The 19,042-nt window shown below is 50.3% G+C and overlaps 2 protein-coding genes across 3 annotated transcripts; both read right to left on the bottom strand.

Moving 5' to 3' along the window:
* Nucleotides 1-765: 765 nt before the first annotated feature.
* Nucleotides 766-4,610, bottom strand: LOC139172744 (glutathione S-transferase theta-1-like). Of its 2 annotated transcripts, XM_070761966.1 has the most exons (5): nucleotides 4,451-4,610; nucleotides 3,617-3,704; nucleotides 2,155-2,305; nucleotides 1,455-1,631; nucleotides 766-1,363 (listed from the first exon to the last, which is right to left on the bottom strand). In XM_070761966.1, the coding sequence occupies exons 1-5, from the start codon at nucleotides 4,608-4,610 to the stop codon at nucleotides 1,163-1,165; spliced, it is 777 nt and encodes a 258-aa protein (XP_070618067.1). In that variant the 3' UTR covers nucleotides 766-1,162. The 2 variants fall into 2 exon arrangements, with proteins under 2 accessions (XP_070618067.1, XP_070618068.1); XM_070761967.1 differs by lacking the exon at nucleotides 4,451-4,610 and having other exon boundaries at nucleotides 1,455-1,600; nucleotides 3,617-4,139.
* A 1,445-nt stretch (nucleotides 4,611-6,055) lies between these two features.
* Nucleotides 6,056-16,793, bottom strand: LOC139173046 (glutathione S-transferase theta-1-like). The gene is made up of 6 exons (XM_070762501.1): nucleotides 16,512-16,793; nucleotides 16,178-16,240; nucleotides 12,418-12,493; nucleotides 10,997-11,147; nucleotides 7,529-7,705; nucleotides 6,056-6,928 (listed from the first exon to the last, which is right to left on the bottom strand). Exons 1-6 carry the CDS (start codon nucleotides 16,621-16,623, stop codon nucleotides 6,728-6,730), a joined length of 780 nt encoding a protein of 259 aa, XP_070618602.1. The 5' UTR covers nucleotides 16,624-16,793; the 3' UTR covers nucleotides 6,056-6,727.
* Nucleotides 16,794-19,042: the final 2,249 nt, after the last annotated feature.

Below are 19,042 nucleotides of genomic sequence, written 5' to 3'. Positions count from 1 at the left end.
TTGGGTCCCATTTGTTGGGGGTCGAGGGAAAGGGAGGGTTTTGCCTTCTCTTTCTGCTCAAGATCCCCATGGACAATTGGTGGGCCACTGTGGGCCACAGAATGCTGGACTCGATGGCCTTTGGGCTGATTCAGCAGGGCTCTTCTTAGGTTCTTTTGTTCTTAGGTGAGAGCGGGTTGCATTTTTAATTTTCACTTGTTTCCTGCTGTAGACTGGGTAGCAGCCGTGCCACCATTTTCCAGAAATCATTGAACATTTGCCAGGAGTCGAGGTTGCACCAAACTCTAGGAGCTTTGTGTGTGTGTGTGTGTGTGTGTGTGTGTATGGGAGGAAACAGCCCACTCCTCCACAGGGGAGTTCAGGGGCCATGAAACAGGGCAGGCTGCACTACGCCTGGGCTGAGGGGCCACTGCTACGTTAATCCCTCTTGGGATTGCTGCTGCCTGATAGGAATTGTTTGTCTGTCTGTCTAAAGCAGCTGAGCAGAGATCTGGCCCCTTGGATCCCAGGGAAGGTCGGATTCCTGGCCCAGCTGCAAGCTTTGCAGGCTGCCCTCAGTCTCGGGGCCTCTGCACCCCCACTCCACATGGCCCCCTCTCTCCCCCCGCCCGTTCCCAGGAGATAGAGTTTGTTCGCCTGCTGGTGGAAGCTCCCTTTGCCAAGAGACGCTTCCTGGGCCGGCAGAGTCTCCCTTTGCTTTGCCAAGTGCGGGAAAAACCTTTGGAATTTGGGAGCTACTTGTGCCGCATTTAATATTACTGACAATTGTTTTCTTCATCACTGGATTTTATTCTATTATACACTTCCTAAAGAATGGTGGACAATTGAAGATGAACAATCTGCACTTCTGATATTTCTCCACTGTTGGCAAAAGTACCTGATTCCTTCCGAACCTCTGTTGCAGCCCTCGTTCGGAATCTGGGCTTGCACAGAGTATTTTTTGGGGGGGGAGTTGCTCAGTAGCCCCCCCCCGAAGATGGCTGTATGCTTAGGCCAAGCGGAAGGATTGCAGCACCCACCCTGGTTGAGGGGAGCCAGGCAATTGGGGGGGGGTGCTTCAGGCAAGAAGGGTCACTGCAAAGCCCAGCATGGAAGCAGGGCCGGCGAGAGGAGAGGTGGGGAGGGGGAGAGCCCCACCGACTGACCCCCACCCACCCGGTCTTCACTTCAGCAACTTCAGGAGCAGGGGCTTCATCTGGGTCTTGAGGGGAGGGTCGATGATGATGCTCCTCAGTTCCTGGGTGTTCAGGATCCGGCTGTGGGCTTCCAGGAAGAGCTCCTTGCCCAACGTCAGCTCCACCCGCTTGCGCCACTCCTGCAGCTTGGGCCGCCCCTCCAGGATGTCGCAGCCGGCTCCCAGGGGCTGCAGGGGGAGGAGGAGGCAGAGGAGGGGGGGGTCTGCCTTGGAAGACTCCGGGGAGGGGGAGAGGGGGCAGGAGGGGACAGGGCCTTACCTGCATCAGCTCCACGATGGCCACCAGGTCAGCCAGGGAGATCTCGGGCCCGATCAGGAAGGGCTTGTCCCGCAGGAACTTCTCCTCCACCTTCTGGACGGCCATCTGCAACTCCTCCATGGCATCGTAGAGCTTCTCGGGGGACACTTGATGGCCGACAAAGAGTGGGATGATCACCTGCCCCCACCCCCAGAGACAGGCGGAGGAGTCGGAGCTGGGCCCAGGGAGGCTGGCCCCGAGGAGGCTCTTCCCTTAGACCAGAGGTCCCCAAACGTGGAAACTTTAACACTTGTGGACTTCAACTCCCAGAATTCTCCAGTTGACGTTGAAGTCCACAAGTCATAAAGTTGCCAAGTTTGAAGACCTCTGCCTTAGACTGAGGGGGGATTGGAGGGGCTGCAGTCGGGGTGGTGGTGGTCAGGAGAAGAAGGGCCCCTGCTGTCTCGGCCCTTGCACTGACTCGGCTGCACGAAGGTGGGCTTGCTCTGGGTGGGATCGGATGGCCCACCTGCAGCTCTCTGGGCTCAGTCGCTTCTCTGCTGCCCCCCCCCCCGGCCTTCTGCTCTCTGCTGCTGAACGGCCCCTGCAGGGGATTTCGGGTGGGGAAGGCAGCCTCCCTGGGTGCCCCCTCCTCCCCGAGCAAGGCCCCCCACCCCTCCTCCTCCTAGGACCCGAGAGGCTCTGTGGGGGCCCCCCTCACCTTGAGCCAGAGGATTTTGGAGGTGCCCGCCCGGATGGTGCTGGTCTGCCACGCCAGGTACTCGTCCACCCGAGCCCGCTTCCTCATGTCCGGTGGGTACCAGTAAGTGGGAGTGTTGTACTTCCGGCTCAGGTAGAGGAGGATGGCGGTGCTGGTGAGCGGGAGACAAAGAGCCATGGCTCCCTTCGAGGCCCTTCAAAGGGCATCCAGCCCAACTTGGGTCGGCATCCACTCTCGCCTCTGTGGCCAGGCGGAAGCCGCTGCTCCGAAGATCAGCCATTCTGCCGGGCAACAGCTGCCCTTGGGGGGCTGCGGCTCCTGCCCACTGGGCTCTTGCCCGGCTCCTCCGGATTTCTGCCGACTGCTCTGACCTCTCTCGGCCCCAAGGGCCCTCCCCCTGCCCCCACCTGTCCTGGCATCCCGTGTGCCACCCACGTGGGCACCATCTTCCTATAATGTGGCTGTGGCCGCCCATGCTGAGCGTGGGGAGGGGGGGGGGCTACCAGGTTGCCAGGCCGTTGTCCCCACTATAGCAGAATCTGCCATTCCTCTGCCCCCCCTAGCCCCACCCATCATCTTCAGCCAGGCCTTCGGACTCCCTCCCCCCTTGCGAGCATGGCCCCCGTCCCCTCAGGCCCCCCAGCTGCATTGGGGTCCCAAAAGAAGGAGAGGCGTCCCAGGTGTCTTTGGGGGGTGTCTTTGGGGGTTTCCTTTGGGAGGCTGGGCCAGCCCCGGTTGCAGTCCCGGTGGGAGGTGGCCACATGGGGGAAGGGGGGGTCCACGCTAGCCTTCCATGCAGAGCCACGCAGCCAGGTGGAGCGTTGCTGCCTGGGCCCCATCCAGAGCCCTGAGCTGGGCCGGGCTTCCTGCTGTAACTACCGCCCAGGGGCACCACAGCCGCTCCCATGCGGAATCCCACCTTTGGCCTGGACCTGTCTCCTGTTGCCATTGCAGCCAGAGAGCTTTTGGGAACCATAGAAGTCCAATCATTCATTCAATCAATCAATAATAATAAATAAATAATAATAAATAAAAATATAAAAATAATATAAAAATATAAAAATAAAAATATAAAAATATAAAAATAAAAATAATATAAAAATAATATAAACATAATATAAAAATATAAAAATAAAAATATAAAAATATAAAAATAAAAATAATATAAAAATAATATAAACATAATATAAAAATATAAAATAAAAATAAATAAATGAGCCGGCCCCTTGGCTGGGTGGGTGGGTGGGTGTTCGGGAGGCCCTGAATTGGAGGGGCCCTCTTGCCCTTCTGACTCTCGGCCTGTAGGTGCCGCTCTCCTCCGCCCAGCTGCAACTTCTTATTCCACCCGGGAGGCACAAATCCCATTGCTTCCCCACGGAGGAGCCAGCAGCATTGCTCCGTTGTTCTGGGGGGTGGGGTGTCTTTCTGTCTGCTTTCCCCAGTCCTGCCCCAGAGCCCTCACCTCTCTTCCAGGATGAAATCTCCGTCCTTCAGGACAGGCACTTTCCTTAGGATGTTCGCCTTGTTGAATTCCTCCGTGAAGTGCTCCCCTACCATTGATCAACCATGTCAGCCAAAGAGGAAACGCCGCAACCCGAAGCCAAAGGGACTTTCCCCCCACCCTCCCCTCCCCTCCCCTCATTGGCTGGGCTCAGCCCCCAGCCCAGGTGCCAGGAGAGGAGGGGGCTGCAACCTCAGGTGGGCCTCCTATGGCCTCCCTCCCCAAAGCCTCCAGGCCCTCCGAAAGTCCGGGTGGGGGGGACTGTTAGGGGGAAGTCAGGGTTGAAATCCAGCAGGTAGCGGAAAGTTTGAGTAGTTTGGAGAACGGGCAAATGCCCACTTTCGCCTGGCCCCAGAGTGGAGGGGGGGAATGGGGTTTTGCAGTATCTTCCCCTGCCCGCCCACAGAACCGGTAGTAACAAAATGTGGATTTCACCACTGGGGGGAGCCCTTTCCCTTTGGCCTCCACCAGCCGATTGTGATAGCTTCATGGGAATACACCCCCCCCCCCTCCATATGGCTCCACCATCTGGGAGAACTTCCAGGCTGTTTGCCTGCCCCTCTGGTGCCTCAGGCTGTGTGGGGCAGCTGTGGGCAGCTCCATGGGGAGGACAGAAGGTCCTGCCCCCCCCCATCGGGGTGTCAAGGCACAAAGGCTGCCTCCATACACTGGGAAGATGCCCCCATATGCCCCTCCATCCCTGTTGGTCCCCTCTGCTGCTTCCTGGAGGTGGTGGGGAGCCTGGAGGAGAGGGGGGCGGTGAGGGGGGTGCAGCAGGGGAGCTCCCACCCCGACCTTTCAGCATCTCCACCGCCTTCATGATGAAGGGGATGTTGTTCTTCTTGGCGAAGATGTAGACGGCCCGGCAAGGCTGGGAGAGCAGGTCCAGGAACAGCTCCAACATCATCGGCAGGACCAGACGCAAGTGGGTGGCACCAACGGACACCTCCGGCATCCGATTGGCTGATGGAACAAGCAGCCCCGTGGCCAATCAGGCCAGGCCTTTGCCCCAACCAGTTGGGAGTGGGCAGCCCTTTGGGGAGGCTGGTAGCTGGGGGTGGGAGGGGCCGGGGGGGGCTTGGCATCCCTCCTCGTCCCTCCAGGGCTGGTCGGAGCCCTGTAGCCACCGTGGGCCCTTCCGCTGCCAGGGACGTTGAGCTGCCATGGAGAGGCGCGCCTGTCACTTTCGTCCCCTTTCCACAAGAAGCCCCCCATGGCTTAGGATCATCTCTTGCCTCATGTATCCCAGCGACCAGTCAGGGCTCACAGACAATGCCAGCTGGTGGGCCCTAGGAGAAGGGCCTTCTCTGTGGTGGCCCCCACCCTCTTGAATCAACTCCTCCCCCCGGAGAGCCGTGTGGTCCCTACTCTCCCGGCTTTTCGGAAGAAATTGAAAACAAATTTGTGCTGACAGGCGTGGGGCTGTTGAATTGGTCATCTTGCTCCAGCCCCCTGTGGAAGGAAGGAAGGAAGGAAGGAAGGAAGGAGGGAAGGAGGGAGGGAGGGAGGAAGGAGGGACGGAGGGAGGAAGGAGGGACGGAGGGAGGAAGGAAGGAAGGTAGGAAGAAAGAAAGAAAGCCATCAGTTCAAGTCATGTTGTCAGTCCGTGGCACAGCTAATCTGGCTGCTGCCACGAGTTTTCCTGGGTTCACGTGACACCCTGAACTAAAACATTTCAAGCCAGGTGAAGGCTGACCAAGCTTGGCCTGCTGTGAAAGTGAGTTAATTTAAGCGATCAATTAAATTAGTCTGTTTTGTCAGTTGGAGGGTCTGCAAAACCCCCTTGCCCCCCCCCCCACATCCCGGGTGTTTGTCCAGCCACTGGAACCCTTTGGTGGGGGGAGGCCCATGGCAGGAGGCAGGGGGGAGTCCTCGACTTCACCCAAAGTGGTCTCTTGCTAACTGAGACCGTTGCTAAGTGGAGTTTGCCCCATTTAATGGCTTCTCTTGCCAGAGTCGTGAAGCCAATCGCTGCGGTTGTTGAGTGGATCGGGCTTCCTTACTGACATGGCTTGTCGGACGTTCATGTGATCCAGGGATCAAGCAAACACATGCCAGGGGACCAAGCGCCCGAATTCCGATCACATGATCAAAGGGATCCTGCAGCGGTTGTGTGAAAAGTGATCCTTTTTTCTCAGTGGCGTTGCAACTTTGAATGGTCACTAAATGACCTGTCGTACATTGAGGACTGCCTGCACCCTCCCCCCGCCCCTTCCGGTCAGGGGGAAAACGTGTGACTGGGGGTCTCGGCCCTGCCCTCAAGGCTGACCCAAGGACGGAGGGTGGCTGGCCCAGGGTCACCCAGTTTGCCCCGGCTCCCAGCCCCCCCCCAGCCTAGGGCCTTGACTGCCATGCCCGGCTGCTTCTCCAAGTAGAGACAGACAGAAATAAATAAATAAATAATAATTAATAGCAATTTATTAGACTTGTATGCCACTCATCTCCAAAGACGCAGGGCGGAAATAACAGGGATTATTCGGTCACCCCCCTCCAAAGGCGGCTACGTGGACCCCAAAGCTGCTGCCAGGCTAGAATTGGCAATGGGGGTAGGCGGAAGTGGACTCGGTCTCCAGGACGGCTTGGCCTTTAGTGACCTGGCTGAGCAGAGCCTAGGCAGGCCCAGGGGGGCAGGAGGGCTCCAGGCCCCATCATCCTCGGCCAGGAGTGGAGCCGAGAGAGAGCAGGTGAGGGTTAGAGGCCCCACAAAAGGAAACCCTGGGGCCCCTTGGGTGGGGCACAGGCCTCCCTGAGCCTCTCAGCTCCCCCTGCCCCCTTACTTCCTTTGGGCAGAGGAGGTGGGGGGATCGCGTCCTTTCCACCCACTGCTCAACTGTGCATGGGTTCCTGGAGGGGGCTCGAGGGGCAGAGGGTCTGGGGACCTGGCAGCTGCTCCTGGGGGGCCGAGGGGGGCCAGTCTCTAGGGACCCAGGTGACTTCAGCACAGCCACAGAGCTCGTGGGACGGACGGCTGCCGGGTGTCCAAGGGGGGGGGGCTGTAGCCAGGAGAGCCCCCCTGCAGGGAGAATCTGAAGGAAGAGACGGGGACTCTCCTCTCTTTGGAAACCCCTTTACTCATTTCATCATCTTGAGCAGGACAGGGGCCAGCTGTTCCTTCAGCTGTGGGTCGATCTGGATGGAGCTCAGTTGGCCGATGTTCAGGATCAGTTCGTGGGCTTGCAGGAAGAGCTCCTTCCCGATCGCCTCTTCCGTCCTCTGGAGCCATGCGGCCAGCCGGGGCCGGTCCTTGAAAATGTCACACCCGACACCCACCGGCTGGAGAAACGGGAGGAAGGGAGGGAGGAGGTGGGCAAAGGGCGGCCTTAGAGCAGCCAGCAGACGATGGGGGAGGGCGGGGAAGGGGCCCCCTCTGTCCGTTGGGTCTCTAGCCTGAGAAAACCCCCCCCCCCAATATCCTGCCTCTGCTCCCCTCCCTCCTGGCCCCCTTCAGGGCTGGGCTTGCTCTGATCCAGACCTTCCTCCCTGCAGTGGGAGCAGGAGACCCCTCTGGTCAAGGGGTCAGCTGTGGCCGGAGGTGAGGACTAGAAAACCAGACTAAGGTTGCAATCCGGGTAAGAGTCTCGGAGCCTCCCTGGACGCCATGAAGGCAAAGGTGGGCGGGAGTGGGAGGCTTATTCAGACCCCCCCCCAGTTTCTGCTCCCCTGCCCTTCCAATAAAAGAGGGTCCTATCAGGCCGCCCTTGGATTTCCTAGTCTGGTCTGGCTGGAAGCCCCCTGCCACCTACCCCACAGCCCTCCTCTTCATTGGCCTGCATCTCATTGGCTGGTCCCTGTCCCCCCCTTTGCCTCCCCACGGCTTCTGGGGGGGGCTTTGGCCGAGGCGCTGGAGGGCCCCCAGGGGCAGGGGAGGGTCACCTGCATGAGGTCCACAATGGCCACCAGGTCCGCGAGAGAGACATCGCTGCCCACCAGAAAGGGCTTGTCCTGCAGGAACCGGCCCTCGAACTGATTCAGCGCTGTGGCCAGCCCGTCCATCACCTCCTGCAGCTTCTCGGCCGGGAGCGGCTGGCCCGTGAAGAGCGGGATCAGCACCTGCGCCAGAGGGAGGGGACAGGTCCACCAATGAGCAGGGAAGGGATCAAACGGGCCTCCTGCTGCCTGCTCCGTTTAGCAACCGATGGCTCTTTAGTCTCCCCTGGGTGGGGAGGAGACCGATCCCACAAACAGCCGCAAGTTCCACGTCAGAAACCAAAATGATTAGGGGACTTGAAGAGAGATTGCAGGAACTGGGCATGGATAGCCTAGAGAAAAGGACGACCAGATACAGATACACCTGTATACAGATATACCTGCCACAGAGAGGAGGGGGTCACTCTATTCTCCAGAGCACCAGAGGGCCGGATGAGGAACAACAGCTGGAAGCTGACCAAGGAGAGATTCAACCTGGAAATAAGGAAGAACTTCCTGACGGTCAGAGCGATCAACCAATAGAACAGCCTGCCTGCGGAGATTGTGAACTCCCCAACTCTGGACACTTTCAAGAGGAGATTGGACTGTCACTTGGCTGGGGTGCTTTAGGATTTCCTGCTCAGGCAGGGGGTTGGACTTGATGACCTGCATGGTCCCTTTAAACAATAAATAAATAAAAATAAAATAAATAAATAAACAAACATTTGGAAATACAGTCATCCCTCGCTACTTTGGGGTTCATCTTTTGCGGATTCGCTACTTCATGGGTTTTCAAAGGGGGCTTAATTCCATTAAATCTATTGAAAATTTTAAATCCATTAAAAATTCATAAAATTCTTCTACAGAACTCCTGTACTCTATTAAAGAAACTGGTAGGATATCCCATGCAGTTCCAGCTGGGAAACATTATAGAATGACTGTTTAATGCAAAGGGTGGGTTTTAATAAAAGTCCAAATACTCATTAAATACATCAAAAAATATCTTTCCTCTACTTCACAGAAATTCATTTTTCACAGGTGGTCTTGGAACACTTCCCCTGCGAAAAACGAGGGATTACTGTAGTTCAAACATTGATTTAAAAAAACAAACTATTTCTGAAAATTAAAGATTATAAAATTAAACTATATATGAACATGAGAAGTTAGAAAGAATCTTAAAAAAAAGAAAAGATGAATTTGACATAACATGGAGCAGAATTCCCCAGGTTTCCCAAAAGTTGATTGTTTTGCAAGAATAAATAAATAAATAAATAAATAAAATTCAAGTTAGCATTCAATTTGAAATAGATGGATTTTCTCGTCTCCTGTACTCTATTAAAGAAACTGGTATGATATCCCATGTAGTTCCAGCTGAGAAACGTTATAGAATGACTGTTTAATTTATTTATTTATTTATTAATCAGATTTGTATGCCGCCCCTCTCCGCAGACTCGGGGCGGCCCACAGCAATAATAATGCAATGTAAACAAATCTAATATTTAAGTTAATTTAAAAAACCCCAATTTAGAAACCAATCATACATACTAGCATACCTAGGGGGAGGGAAAGTGTCAATTCCCCCACGCCTGACGACAGAGGTGGGTTTTAAGGAGCTTATGAAAGGCTAGGAGGGTGGGGGCAACTCTGATATCTGGGGGGAGTTGGTTCCAAAGGGTCGGGGCCGCCACAGAGAAGGCTCTTCCCCTGGGTCCCGCCAAACGCAATGCAAAGGGCGGGTTTTAAAAGTCCAAATACTCGTTAAATACATCAAAAAATATCTTTCCTCTACTTCATATAGGTCCAAACATACCAAAACTCCCCTCTTGAAATGTCCACCTGTCATCTGGCAAGGAGCCTTCGTGGGGGAGACCTATTAAAGGGAAGCTCTTGGCCTTCACCTGACATGGACACACCTGTTCTCCTTCCCCCCCCCCCCCAAAAAAAGAAAAGGCCTTACCCTCCTCCCAGGTGGTTCTACTTTCTGGGCCAGACATGCACACCTCACTTGCTGTGTTTGCTTTGACTTAGGAAAGTAAACATTGCTCCTTCCTGTAATTGAATTACAGCCAAAATCTACCTAGTAGGTGGATGGACACTCCCTCCGGATTCTTTCCTCTTTTAAGCAAGAAAAGGAATCTTTGTTCTTGTTACCTCGAGAAGAAACAATCACCTTCAGGAGTAGCTGTACAACTGGTGCTTTTAAATGTTTTCCCTCCCTAATAGTAGCAAAAGCAACCAATCCATCGGGAACATTTTCTGCCACACGATTTATTTATTTATTTATTTATTTATTTACTTACTTACTTACTTACTTACTTACTTACTTACTTACTTACTTACTTATTTATTTATTATTTATTTATTTACTTACTTATTTACTTATTTATTTACTTATTTATTTATTTACTTATTTATTAGATTTGTATGCCGCCACTCGGGGCGGCTCACAATAATAATAGAAACAATATAACAGTGAAACAAATCTAATATTAAAAACATATAACATATATAAAAACCCAGCAATTAAAACCATACAACACATACATACCAAACATAAAATATAAAAGCCTGGGGGAGGGTGTCTCAGTTCCCCTCATGCCTGGCGATATAGGTGGGTCTTGAGTAATTTGTGAAAGATAAGGAGGATGGGGGCCGTTCTAATCTCTGGGGGGAGTTGATTCCAGAGGGCCGGGGCCGCCACAGAGAAGGCTCTTCCCCTGGGGCCCGCCAAACGACATTGGTCGACGGGACCCGGAGAAGGCCAACTCTGTGGGACCTTATCGGCCGCTGGGATTCATGCGGTAGAAGGCAGTTCTGGAGGTATTCTGGTCCAATGCCATGTAGGGCTTTAAAGGTCATTACCAACACTTTGAATTGTGATCGGAAACTGACCGGCAGCCAATGCAGGCCACGGAGTGTTGCAGAAACGTGGGCGAATCTAGGGAGCCCCACGATGGCTCTCGCGGCTGCATTCTGCACGATCTGAAGTTTCCGAACACTTTTCAAAGGTAGCCCCATGTAGAGAGTTGGCCTTCTCCGGGTCCCGTCGACTAAACAATGTCGTCTGGTGGGACCCGGGGGAAGAGCCTTCTCTGTGTGGGCCCCGGCCTTCTGGAATCAGCTCCCCCCGGAGGTTCGCACTGCCTCCACCCTCCTCGCCTTCCGAAAGAGTTTAAAAACTCGTCTTTGCCGCCAGGCCTGGGGTCATTAGATCTCCCCCCTGACCAATGAATGTTCTTAGTATGATTGTCGAATGAATGGTTATGATAGCTTTTTAAATTAGAATTTTTTAAAAGAATTGTTTTAAATGTACTATTAATTGGATTGCTTATTATTGTCTGTCTGTTTTTTGTATATGCTGTGAGCCGCCCTGAGTCCCCGGAGATTGGCGGCATGCAAATCCAATTAAATCTTAAAAGCTGTTCAGATTCTCACCTTAATCCACATTGTCTTGGGTGCATTGGATCTGATGTTAGCCTGATGCCACGATAGGTATTCATCCACCTTTGCTCGTTTCTGCAGGTCAGATGGGTACCAGTGATCTGGGGTGTTGTACTTGCGACTCAGATACAAAAGGATGGCCGTGCTGACCACAGATTCATGGAAATCAAGGGGCAACAGCAGATCAAAAAGGAAGGCAGGAATTAGTTTCTGCAGAATATCCTACGAAACAGAATATCCTACGAAAATAGACTAACAATCCTGGGCCTAGAAAGCCTAGAACTACGGCGCCTAAAACACGATATGAGTATTGCCCACAAGATCATATGCTGCAACGTCCTACCGGTCAATGACTACTTCAGCTTCAACCGCAACAACACAAGAGCACGCAACAGATTCAAACTTAATACGAACCGCTCCAAACCTCACTGTAAAAAATATGATTTCAACAATCGAGTTATCGAAGCGTGGAACTCATTGCCGGACTCAATTGTGTCAACCCCTAACCCCCAACATTTCTCCCTTAGACTCTCCACCATTGACCTCTCCAGGTTCCTAAGAGGCCAGTAAGGGGCGTACATAAGTGCACTGGTGTGCCTTTCGTCCCCTGTCCAATTGTCTTTCCTTTCTCTCACTTATCATATATATTTTCTTTCTTTCATATATCCTCTCCTCTAAGTTCACTCTACCCTTATATATATTACTACATGTCTATTTTTCTTCTTATGTATTTGTGTATTGGACAAATGAATAAATAAATAAATAATAAATAAATAAGAACATTTCAGAATGTAGATTGTCAAAGAATAGAATAGAGTAGAGTAGAGTAGAATAGAGTAGAGTCGAATAGAATTCTTTATTGGCCAAGCGTGATTGGACACACAATTTGTGTGCCACAATCACAATTTGGGATTGGTGCCTGTTCTCTCAGTATACACAAAAAGACAAGACACATTTGTCAAGAATCAGGAGGTACAAAATGATTGTCATAGGGGTCAAATAAGCAATCAGGAAATAATATTAATATAAATCATAAAGCAACAGGTTAAAGGTGAAACAACTGAGATAAGCAAAAGTTTTCTGGGTTTTCAATTGTCCATCTGGTCTACTGAAGTTCTCCAGAACATTTCCATATAAAATAAGGTACCAGAGAGAGAGAGCTATGCCGGTTCTGCTCCATTTCTGACCCTCCTCCCACTGTTCAATCAAACCCAGGAATGAATACCTTGTTATCTGGTGTCATCTGGGATGAATAAAATGAGACTTCCAGAATTAATGTCATTAGCTCCATTGTGTCCCCTGACCTCAAACCTGTCAATGCTCCCAGCTTCCTTGTTCCCTGCTGGGCCTCTGACCGTTCGCTCCGAACTTGGCTTTAGAGAAGGAGAAACGGGTGTGGGGGACACTCTCCTTACCTTTCTGCCAAGACGAAGGTCTCGTCCTTCAAGACAGGGACTTTCTTCACTCTTATGCTGTCCTTGCACGGCGATCCTTGAAATCAAAGCAGAGATACCACCATGAGAGATGCTAAAAGCAGAGAAGCCCCACTCTCCTTAGTTCCTGGCTATGCTCTCTACATGGGGCTACCTTTGAAAAATGTTCGGAAACTTCAGATCGTGCAGAATGCAGCTGCGAGAGCAATTATGGGCTTCCCCAGGTATGCCCATGTTACACCAACACTCCGCAGTCTGCATTGGTTGCTGGTCAATTTCCGGTCACAATTTAAAGTGTTGGTTATGACCTATAAAGCCCTTCATGGCATCGGACCAGAATATCTCCGGGACCGCCTTCTGCCGCACGAATCCCAGCGACTGGTTAGGTCCCACAGAGTTGGCTTTCTCCGGGTCCCGTCGACTAAACAATGTTGTTTGGCGGGACCCAGGAGAAGAGCCTTCTCCATGGAGGCCCTGACCCTCTGGAACCAGCTCCCCCCAGATATCAGAGTTGCCCCCACCCTCCTTGCCTTTCGCAAGCTCCTTAAAACCCATCTCTGTCGTCAGGCATGGGGGAATTGAAATTTCCCTTCCCCCTAGGCTTATAGAATTTATACATGGTATGCTTGTATGTATGAGTGGTTCTTTAAATTGGGGGTTTTAAGATTGTTTTTAATATTAGATTTGTTTACATTGTCTTTTAATATTGTTGTTAGCCGCCCCGAGTCTTCGGAGAGGGGCAGCATACAAATCAAATCAAATCAAACCGAACCGAACCGAACCGAACCGAACCGAATGAATGAATGAATGTCTGGAGTGGAGAGCCCTGTAGTGTTGTTTAGAGGGTAGACATTTACAATTTATGTCTAGGATATGAGGGACATTGTTATGCCGGGCTTCACGTTACGAGCCCCAATTAAGTCAGAAATGTAAATTCAAACACACACACTGTTATAAAATAAACAGAAACACAGTTTATCTAAAATTTAGCTGTGCACAAACTGAGCAAATTAGTTCACACACAGATAACAGTCCTTGAAAGCTGTGAGACATGGGCATATCTAGGGAAACCTATGATTGCTCTCACGGACGCATTCTGCACGATCCGAAGTCTCTTGAGAGGGGAGAGGGCTGAGCCTCAACTACCATCCCTTCTTCCGGTATTTATCAGATTTCAATTGTTGAGCCTATACTATCCTTGCAGCTCTCAGGATATGAATAATCAAATATCTTATTTCTTTTTTGACTTTCTTATTAAAAATACCCTGTAAATATAATTCTGTTTTTCCCCAGATAATAATAGTAATAATAGTAATAATAGTAATAATAATAATAATAATAATAATAATAATAATAATAATAATATGGGGGAAAGATCAATTGGGGGAAAGATCAAAAGCAACGTGAGAAAATATTATTTCACTGAAAGAGTAGTAGATCCTTGGAACAAACTTCCAGCAGACATGGTTGGTAAATCCACAGTAACTGAATTTAAACATGCCTGGGATAAACATATATCCATCCTAAGATAAAACACAGGAAATAGTATAAGGGCAGACTAGATGGACCATGAGGTCTTTTTCTGCCGTCAGTCTTCTATGTTTATAATAATAATAATAATAATAATAATAATAATAATAATAATAATAATATCTAAAAATCGAGCTGCAACGACTCTGGCATAAGCCAGTGAAAGTGGTCCCAGTGGTACTTGGCACGCTGGGCGCAGTGCCAAAGGATCTCAGCGGACATTTGAAAACCATTGGAATTGACAAAATCTCCATCTGTCAATTGCAAAAGGCCGCTTTACTGGGATCGGCAAACATAATTCGCCGCTACATCACGCAGTCCTAGGTTCTTGGCAAGCGCCCGACTGGTGATGAAATACGAAATCCAGCATAGTGATCTCGTTTGCTGTGTTGTATTGATAATAATGATAATAATGATAATAATGATAATAATGATAATAATGATGATGATAATAATAATAATAATAATAATAATAATAATAATAATAATAATAATAATAATATATTAGATTTGTATGCCGCCCCTCTCCGAGGACTCGGAGCGGCTCTTGATTGGTGGACTTATCTACACACAGAACAATCTCCAGGTATGCAGGGCTCAAGCTGACCTTAAAGTGCAGGTAAGCAAGATGGAAGGAGTGAGGTGTGAGGAAGGTTTACTTTGGAAAATGAATAACGAATGTTGGGGTTCACAACCATAGAAGACTGACGGCAGAAAAAGACCTCATGGTTCATCTAGTCTGCCCTTACACTATTTCCTGTATTTTATCTTAGGATGGCTATGTTTATCCCAGGCATGTTTAAATTCAGTTACTGTGGATTTACCAACCACAGTTTGTTCCAAGTTTGGAAGTTTGCTGGAAGTTTGTTCCAAGCATCTACTACTCTTTCAGTAAAATAATATTTTCTTATGTTGCTTCTGATCTTTTCCCCAACTAACCTCCTATTGTGCCCCCTTCTGTTCACTTTCCTATTTAAAACACTCCCCCCTGAACCTTATTTAACCCTTTAACATATTTAAATGTTTCGATCATGTCCCCCCTTTCCCTTCTGTCTTCCAGACTATATAGGTAGAGTTCATTCAGTCTTTCCTGATAAGTTTTATGCTTAAGACCTTCCACCCTTTTTGTAGCCCGTCTTTGGACCCGTTCAATTTTATCAATATCTTTTTGTAGGTGAGGTCTCCAGAACTGAACACAGTATTATTCCAAATGTGGTCTCGCCAGCGCTCTATACAGCGGGATCACAATATCCCTCTTCCTGCTTGTTATACCTCTAGCTATGCAGCCAAACATTCTACTTGCTTTCCCTACCTCCTCACCGCACTGTTCACTCATTTTGAGACTGTCAGAAATCACGACCCCTAAATCCTTCTCTTAGTTTGTTAGTTTTTGCTAACACAGAACTGCCAATGCAATACTCAGATTGAGGATCCCTTTCGTTTATTTATTTCTGTGCACTTCTAATCGCTCCACAAACAACAGTAGCAATGCAAATAGGATAAAGATCCTTTTCTAAGCTGCCAAGTCGCAAGAGATCCCACGTGCCCTGGACAGGGATGAGCTACGGACCGGACCGTGGGCTGAGTAAGAGACCCAGCAGCCCTAGAGCCAAAGTACAAGAGCCAGGTCTTTTATCTTATCTGAGGGGGAGCCCTGTCCAGTCAGGGTGCAGGAAAAAAGGCTCTTTTTGCAACCCCAAATGGCCCTTTGGACCCTTTCAAGCTGTATTTACACAGCAAACAGGGAACTTGGCATGGCTGCAGGAGAGATTAGAGCGAAATCGTTGGGGGCAGGAACTTATTTACACGCCCCTCCCTCTTTTCCCGAGTGCATCGTCCTGGCTTTGTCAGGGCACGCCGGGCACACCTGAAGCCCCAAAGGTGGAAAACTGGCGGCAGATAATCTCAACAGCTGTTGGTGGGAAGATCCTGACCGCTAAGGCAACTTGGCAAGAGAAGAGCCCTGGCAATATCGCACCTGGGGAGCAGATGGCCAGCGGCTACTCTGAAAGTGAACGGCCTGCTTCTCCTCTTCCTCTGCTGCCAAGTCAAGAGGTGTCGTAGTTCATGGTTCTGCCCGGAGCCAAACAGAAATTCATTCCACCCATTTGGAGGAAAATAACCAGGGAGTGCCAAATTACAGGAAATCCTTCCCCTCTCTTGCACAAGCAGATCCTGCCTTGGTTTCCCATGCGTCTAAATCTCTTCTTACCTGACGGGGGTGTTGCCCCCCCTTCCGCCTCTGCGCCGGGCACCTTGGCCCCCAGGATGGAATCTGGCAAGAGGGAAGACCCCAGCGTCAGGGGAGGTTTCCAGTGCAAGGCCTTCTCTCCCGTTGGCCCCCTCCCAGCCTTCACCATGCGGGAGAGCCCCCTCCTGTTTTTGATGGCCCCCCTGGAAGCTATCGGAGAAGGCTGGGCCCATCCAGCCCTCGCCCAGAGAGCGCAATGGGTTCCCCCCCCTCGAGGAAGAGCCCCATCTCCATCCTCTCCCCCAAAGCTGAGAAGGGTCCCTGCCTGAGTCCCCTTGGGGGGGGCTCTCCTCACCTTTGAACACCTCCACGTTTTTCATCTCGAAGGGGATGTGGTTCTTTTTGGCAAAGATGTAGATGGCCCGGCAGGGCTGGGACAGAAGGTCCAGGTAGAGCTCCAGCCCCATCCTTCGGCCAGCTGGACGGAGTGGCCGAGTGCTGGGAAGGCAGGCTGGTCCTCACATGCCTCTTTCCGCAGAAGGCTCTCCCAGGAGGGAGAAGGGGGCAAAGAGCTGAAATCTGGGAGCTGGGCCAGAGCAGGTTCCGCCCTCGGCGGCAGGCAGGGAAAATCAGAAGGAAAACTCTTGTGGGGACGGGCAGGGGAGAAGGACGCCTGCGGGAAGCAGCCCACGGAGAGGTTAAAGGTGCACGTTTGTGTGTCATCTCTAGGGGGCGCTATGAGGTCTCTGGATTGTGGCAAATATCACGCGTGCTGTTTGGAAAATGCCAGCTTGTTGGCCTTATAAAGGAGCACACTTGAAACCCAGATATTACAACAAAATAAACAGGAATGGAGTATTTTCCATCACACAGTATTTGGATGAATATGCTTACACCACTTGGCAAATTGCTCGAAGTGGGAAAAAAGGTGAAAAATGGTTGGACGGGAATGATAAATTTATTAAAGATTACAATTTACAAGCCTAAAAACTAATACAACAAAAAAAGATGGAGAAAAATAGAGATCAAAGAAAAAGACACATTAGAATATAATAAAGGGGGGGGGGTTTAAAAAAGCTAAAAGTGGTGGGATGCCAGACAAGGACGCCCCCCGAGATTGCCCCCAAGGGCTCCGGACGTCTGCTCCTCGGGGTTGGGTCTCTTGGAGGGAAGAGCCCAAAGAGAAACCAAATGTCCCACGTTTCTGGCGTCTTGTATACTTGTATTGGCTCTGAATCAATAAGATTATTTATAGTTCAAAAAGACAAAAACAAACTTGTGACATTAAGAGCCATTTTTGTTTTGTTTTATCCCAGCGGCCGATTAAGTCCCACAGAGTTGGCCTTCTTCGGGTCCCGTTGACAAAACAATGTCATCTGGTGGGGCCCAGGGGAAGAGCCTTCTCTGTGGTGGCCCCGGCCCTCTGGAATCAACTCCCCCCCCGGAGATTAGAACTGCCCCCACCCTCCTCGCCTTTCGCAACCAACCTATGTCGCCGGGCATGGGGTAATTGATATATCCCTTTGCTAATAGAATTTATGTATGGTATGATTGGGTTGCGTGATTATTTTAATGATACGGGTTTTTAGACTAAGTTTTAATTATTGGATTTGTTATATATTGTTTACCATTGTTGTGAGCCGCCCCGTGTATAAATTCACCAATCAAGAGCTGCTCCGAGTCCTTGGAGAGGGGCGGCATACAAATCTAATAAATTATTATTATTATTATTAATTATCATTATTTATTAAACAAAGGACTAAAAAAACCCACCCCAAAACCCTCACCCGAACCTGGCCAGTCAACATCCAATTCAACAAATGTGATTCCTTTTATTCTGCAAATGATACACAATGGCCAAAGACAACAATAGATTCCCACTAAAGGGTTAGATAGGGAGGGGGGGGGCACTTTCGGTGGGCGCAACACAAAGCAAGCCAGCTTAGCTACTCTTGCCTGCCACAACATAGTTTGGATGTTGAGATTTCCTTTGGAGTCAGTCTTCTTTTATTACGCCTCCTCCTTCACTTTACGTAGGCGGCTTAATAAATGGATAGAAATGTCTTGGGCATGTTCTCCACGCAACCTGGGCGTTTTTTGGAAAGTCTGGGAGGATGCAGAGCCCCCCATCCCCAGCATTGAGTCCCTGAGGACTCAATGGGTCAGGTGGGTCAAGGCAACAGAATGGGCAGCCTGGGCTCTGGATCGTCCAAAACGCAGCCAGCGGTATTGGGTCTCCCAAGGCGTGCCCATTTCTCAACATCACTCCGCGGACTGCACTGGCTGCCGATTGGTTTACGGACTCAATTCAAAGTGTTGGTTATGACCTATAAGGCCCTCCATGGCATCGGACTAGGTTATGTATTGGATTGTTTTTTCACTTGTTGTGAGCCGCCCCGAGTCTTCGGAAAGGGGCGGCATACAAATCCAAATAATAAATAAATAATAAATAAATAAATAAATATTTCCGAGACCATCTTCTGCTGCACAAATCCCAGCGCCCAGTGAGGTCCCAGAGTGGGTTTCCTCAGGCCCCGTCAGCCAGACAATATAGGCTGGCGGGTCCTGGGGAAGAGCCTTCTCTGTGGGGGCCCCGGCCCTCTGGAACCAGCTCCCCCCAGAGATTCGCACTACCTCCACCCTCCTTGCTTTCCGAAAAAGTTTGCAAACTCATCTTTGCCGCCAGGCCTGGGGCCATTAGATCTCCCACCCTCACCCCCGACCAATGAATGTGTTTAGAGTGACCTATTGAGTGAATGATAAATTGAATGTTCTTAAGTTTTAAGTCTTTTAACTGTAATTAATTGGATCAAATTGTTTTACCATGTATTCTATGTTTGTTGTGAGCCGCCCCGAGTCCATGGAGAGGGGTGGCATACAAATCCA

This window comes from Erythrolamprus reginae, chromosome 10, assembly GCF_031021105.1.
Source record: "Erythrolamprus reginae isolate rEryReg1 chromosome 10, rEryReg1.hap1, whole genome shotgun sequence".
Taxonomy (NCBI): Eukaryota; Metazoa; Chordata; class Lepidosauria; order Squamata; family Dipsadidae; genus Erythrolamprus; species Erythrolamprus reginae.
The sequence above is the reverse complement of the archived record's forward strand: the minus strand, read 5'-3'. Positions and strand labels throughout refer to the sequence as shown.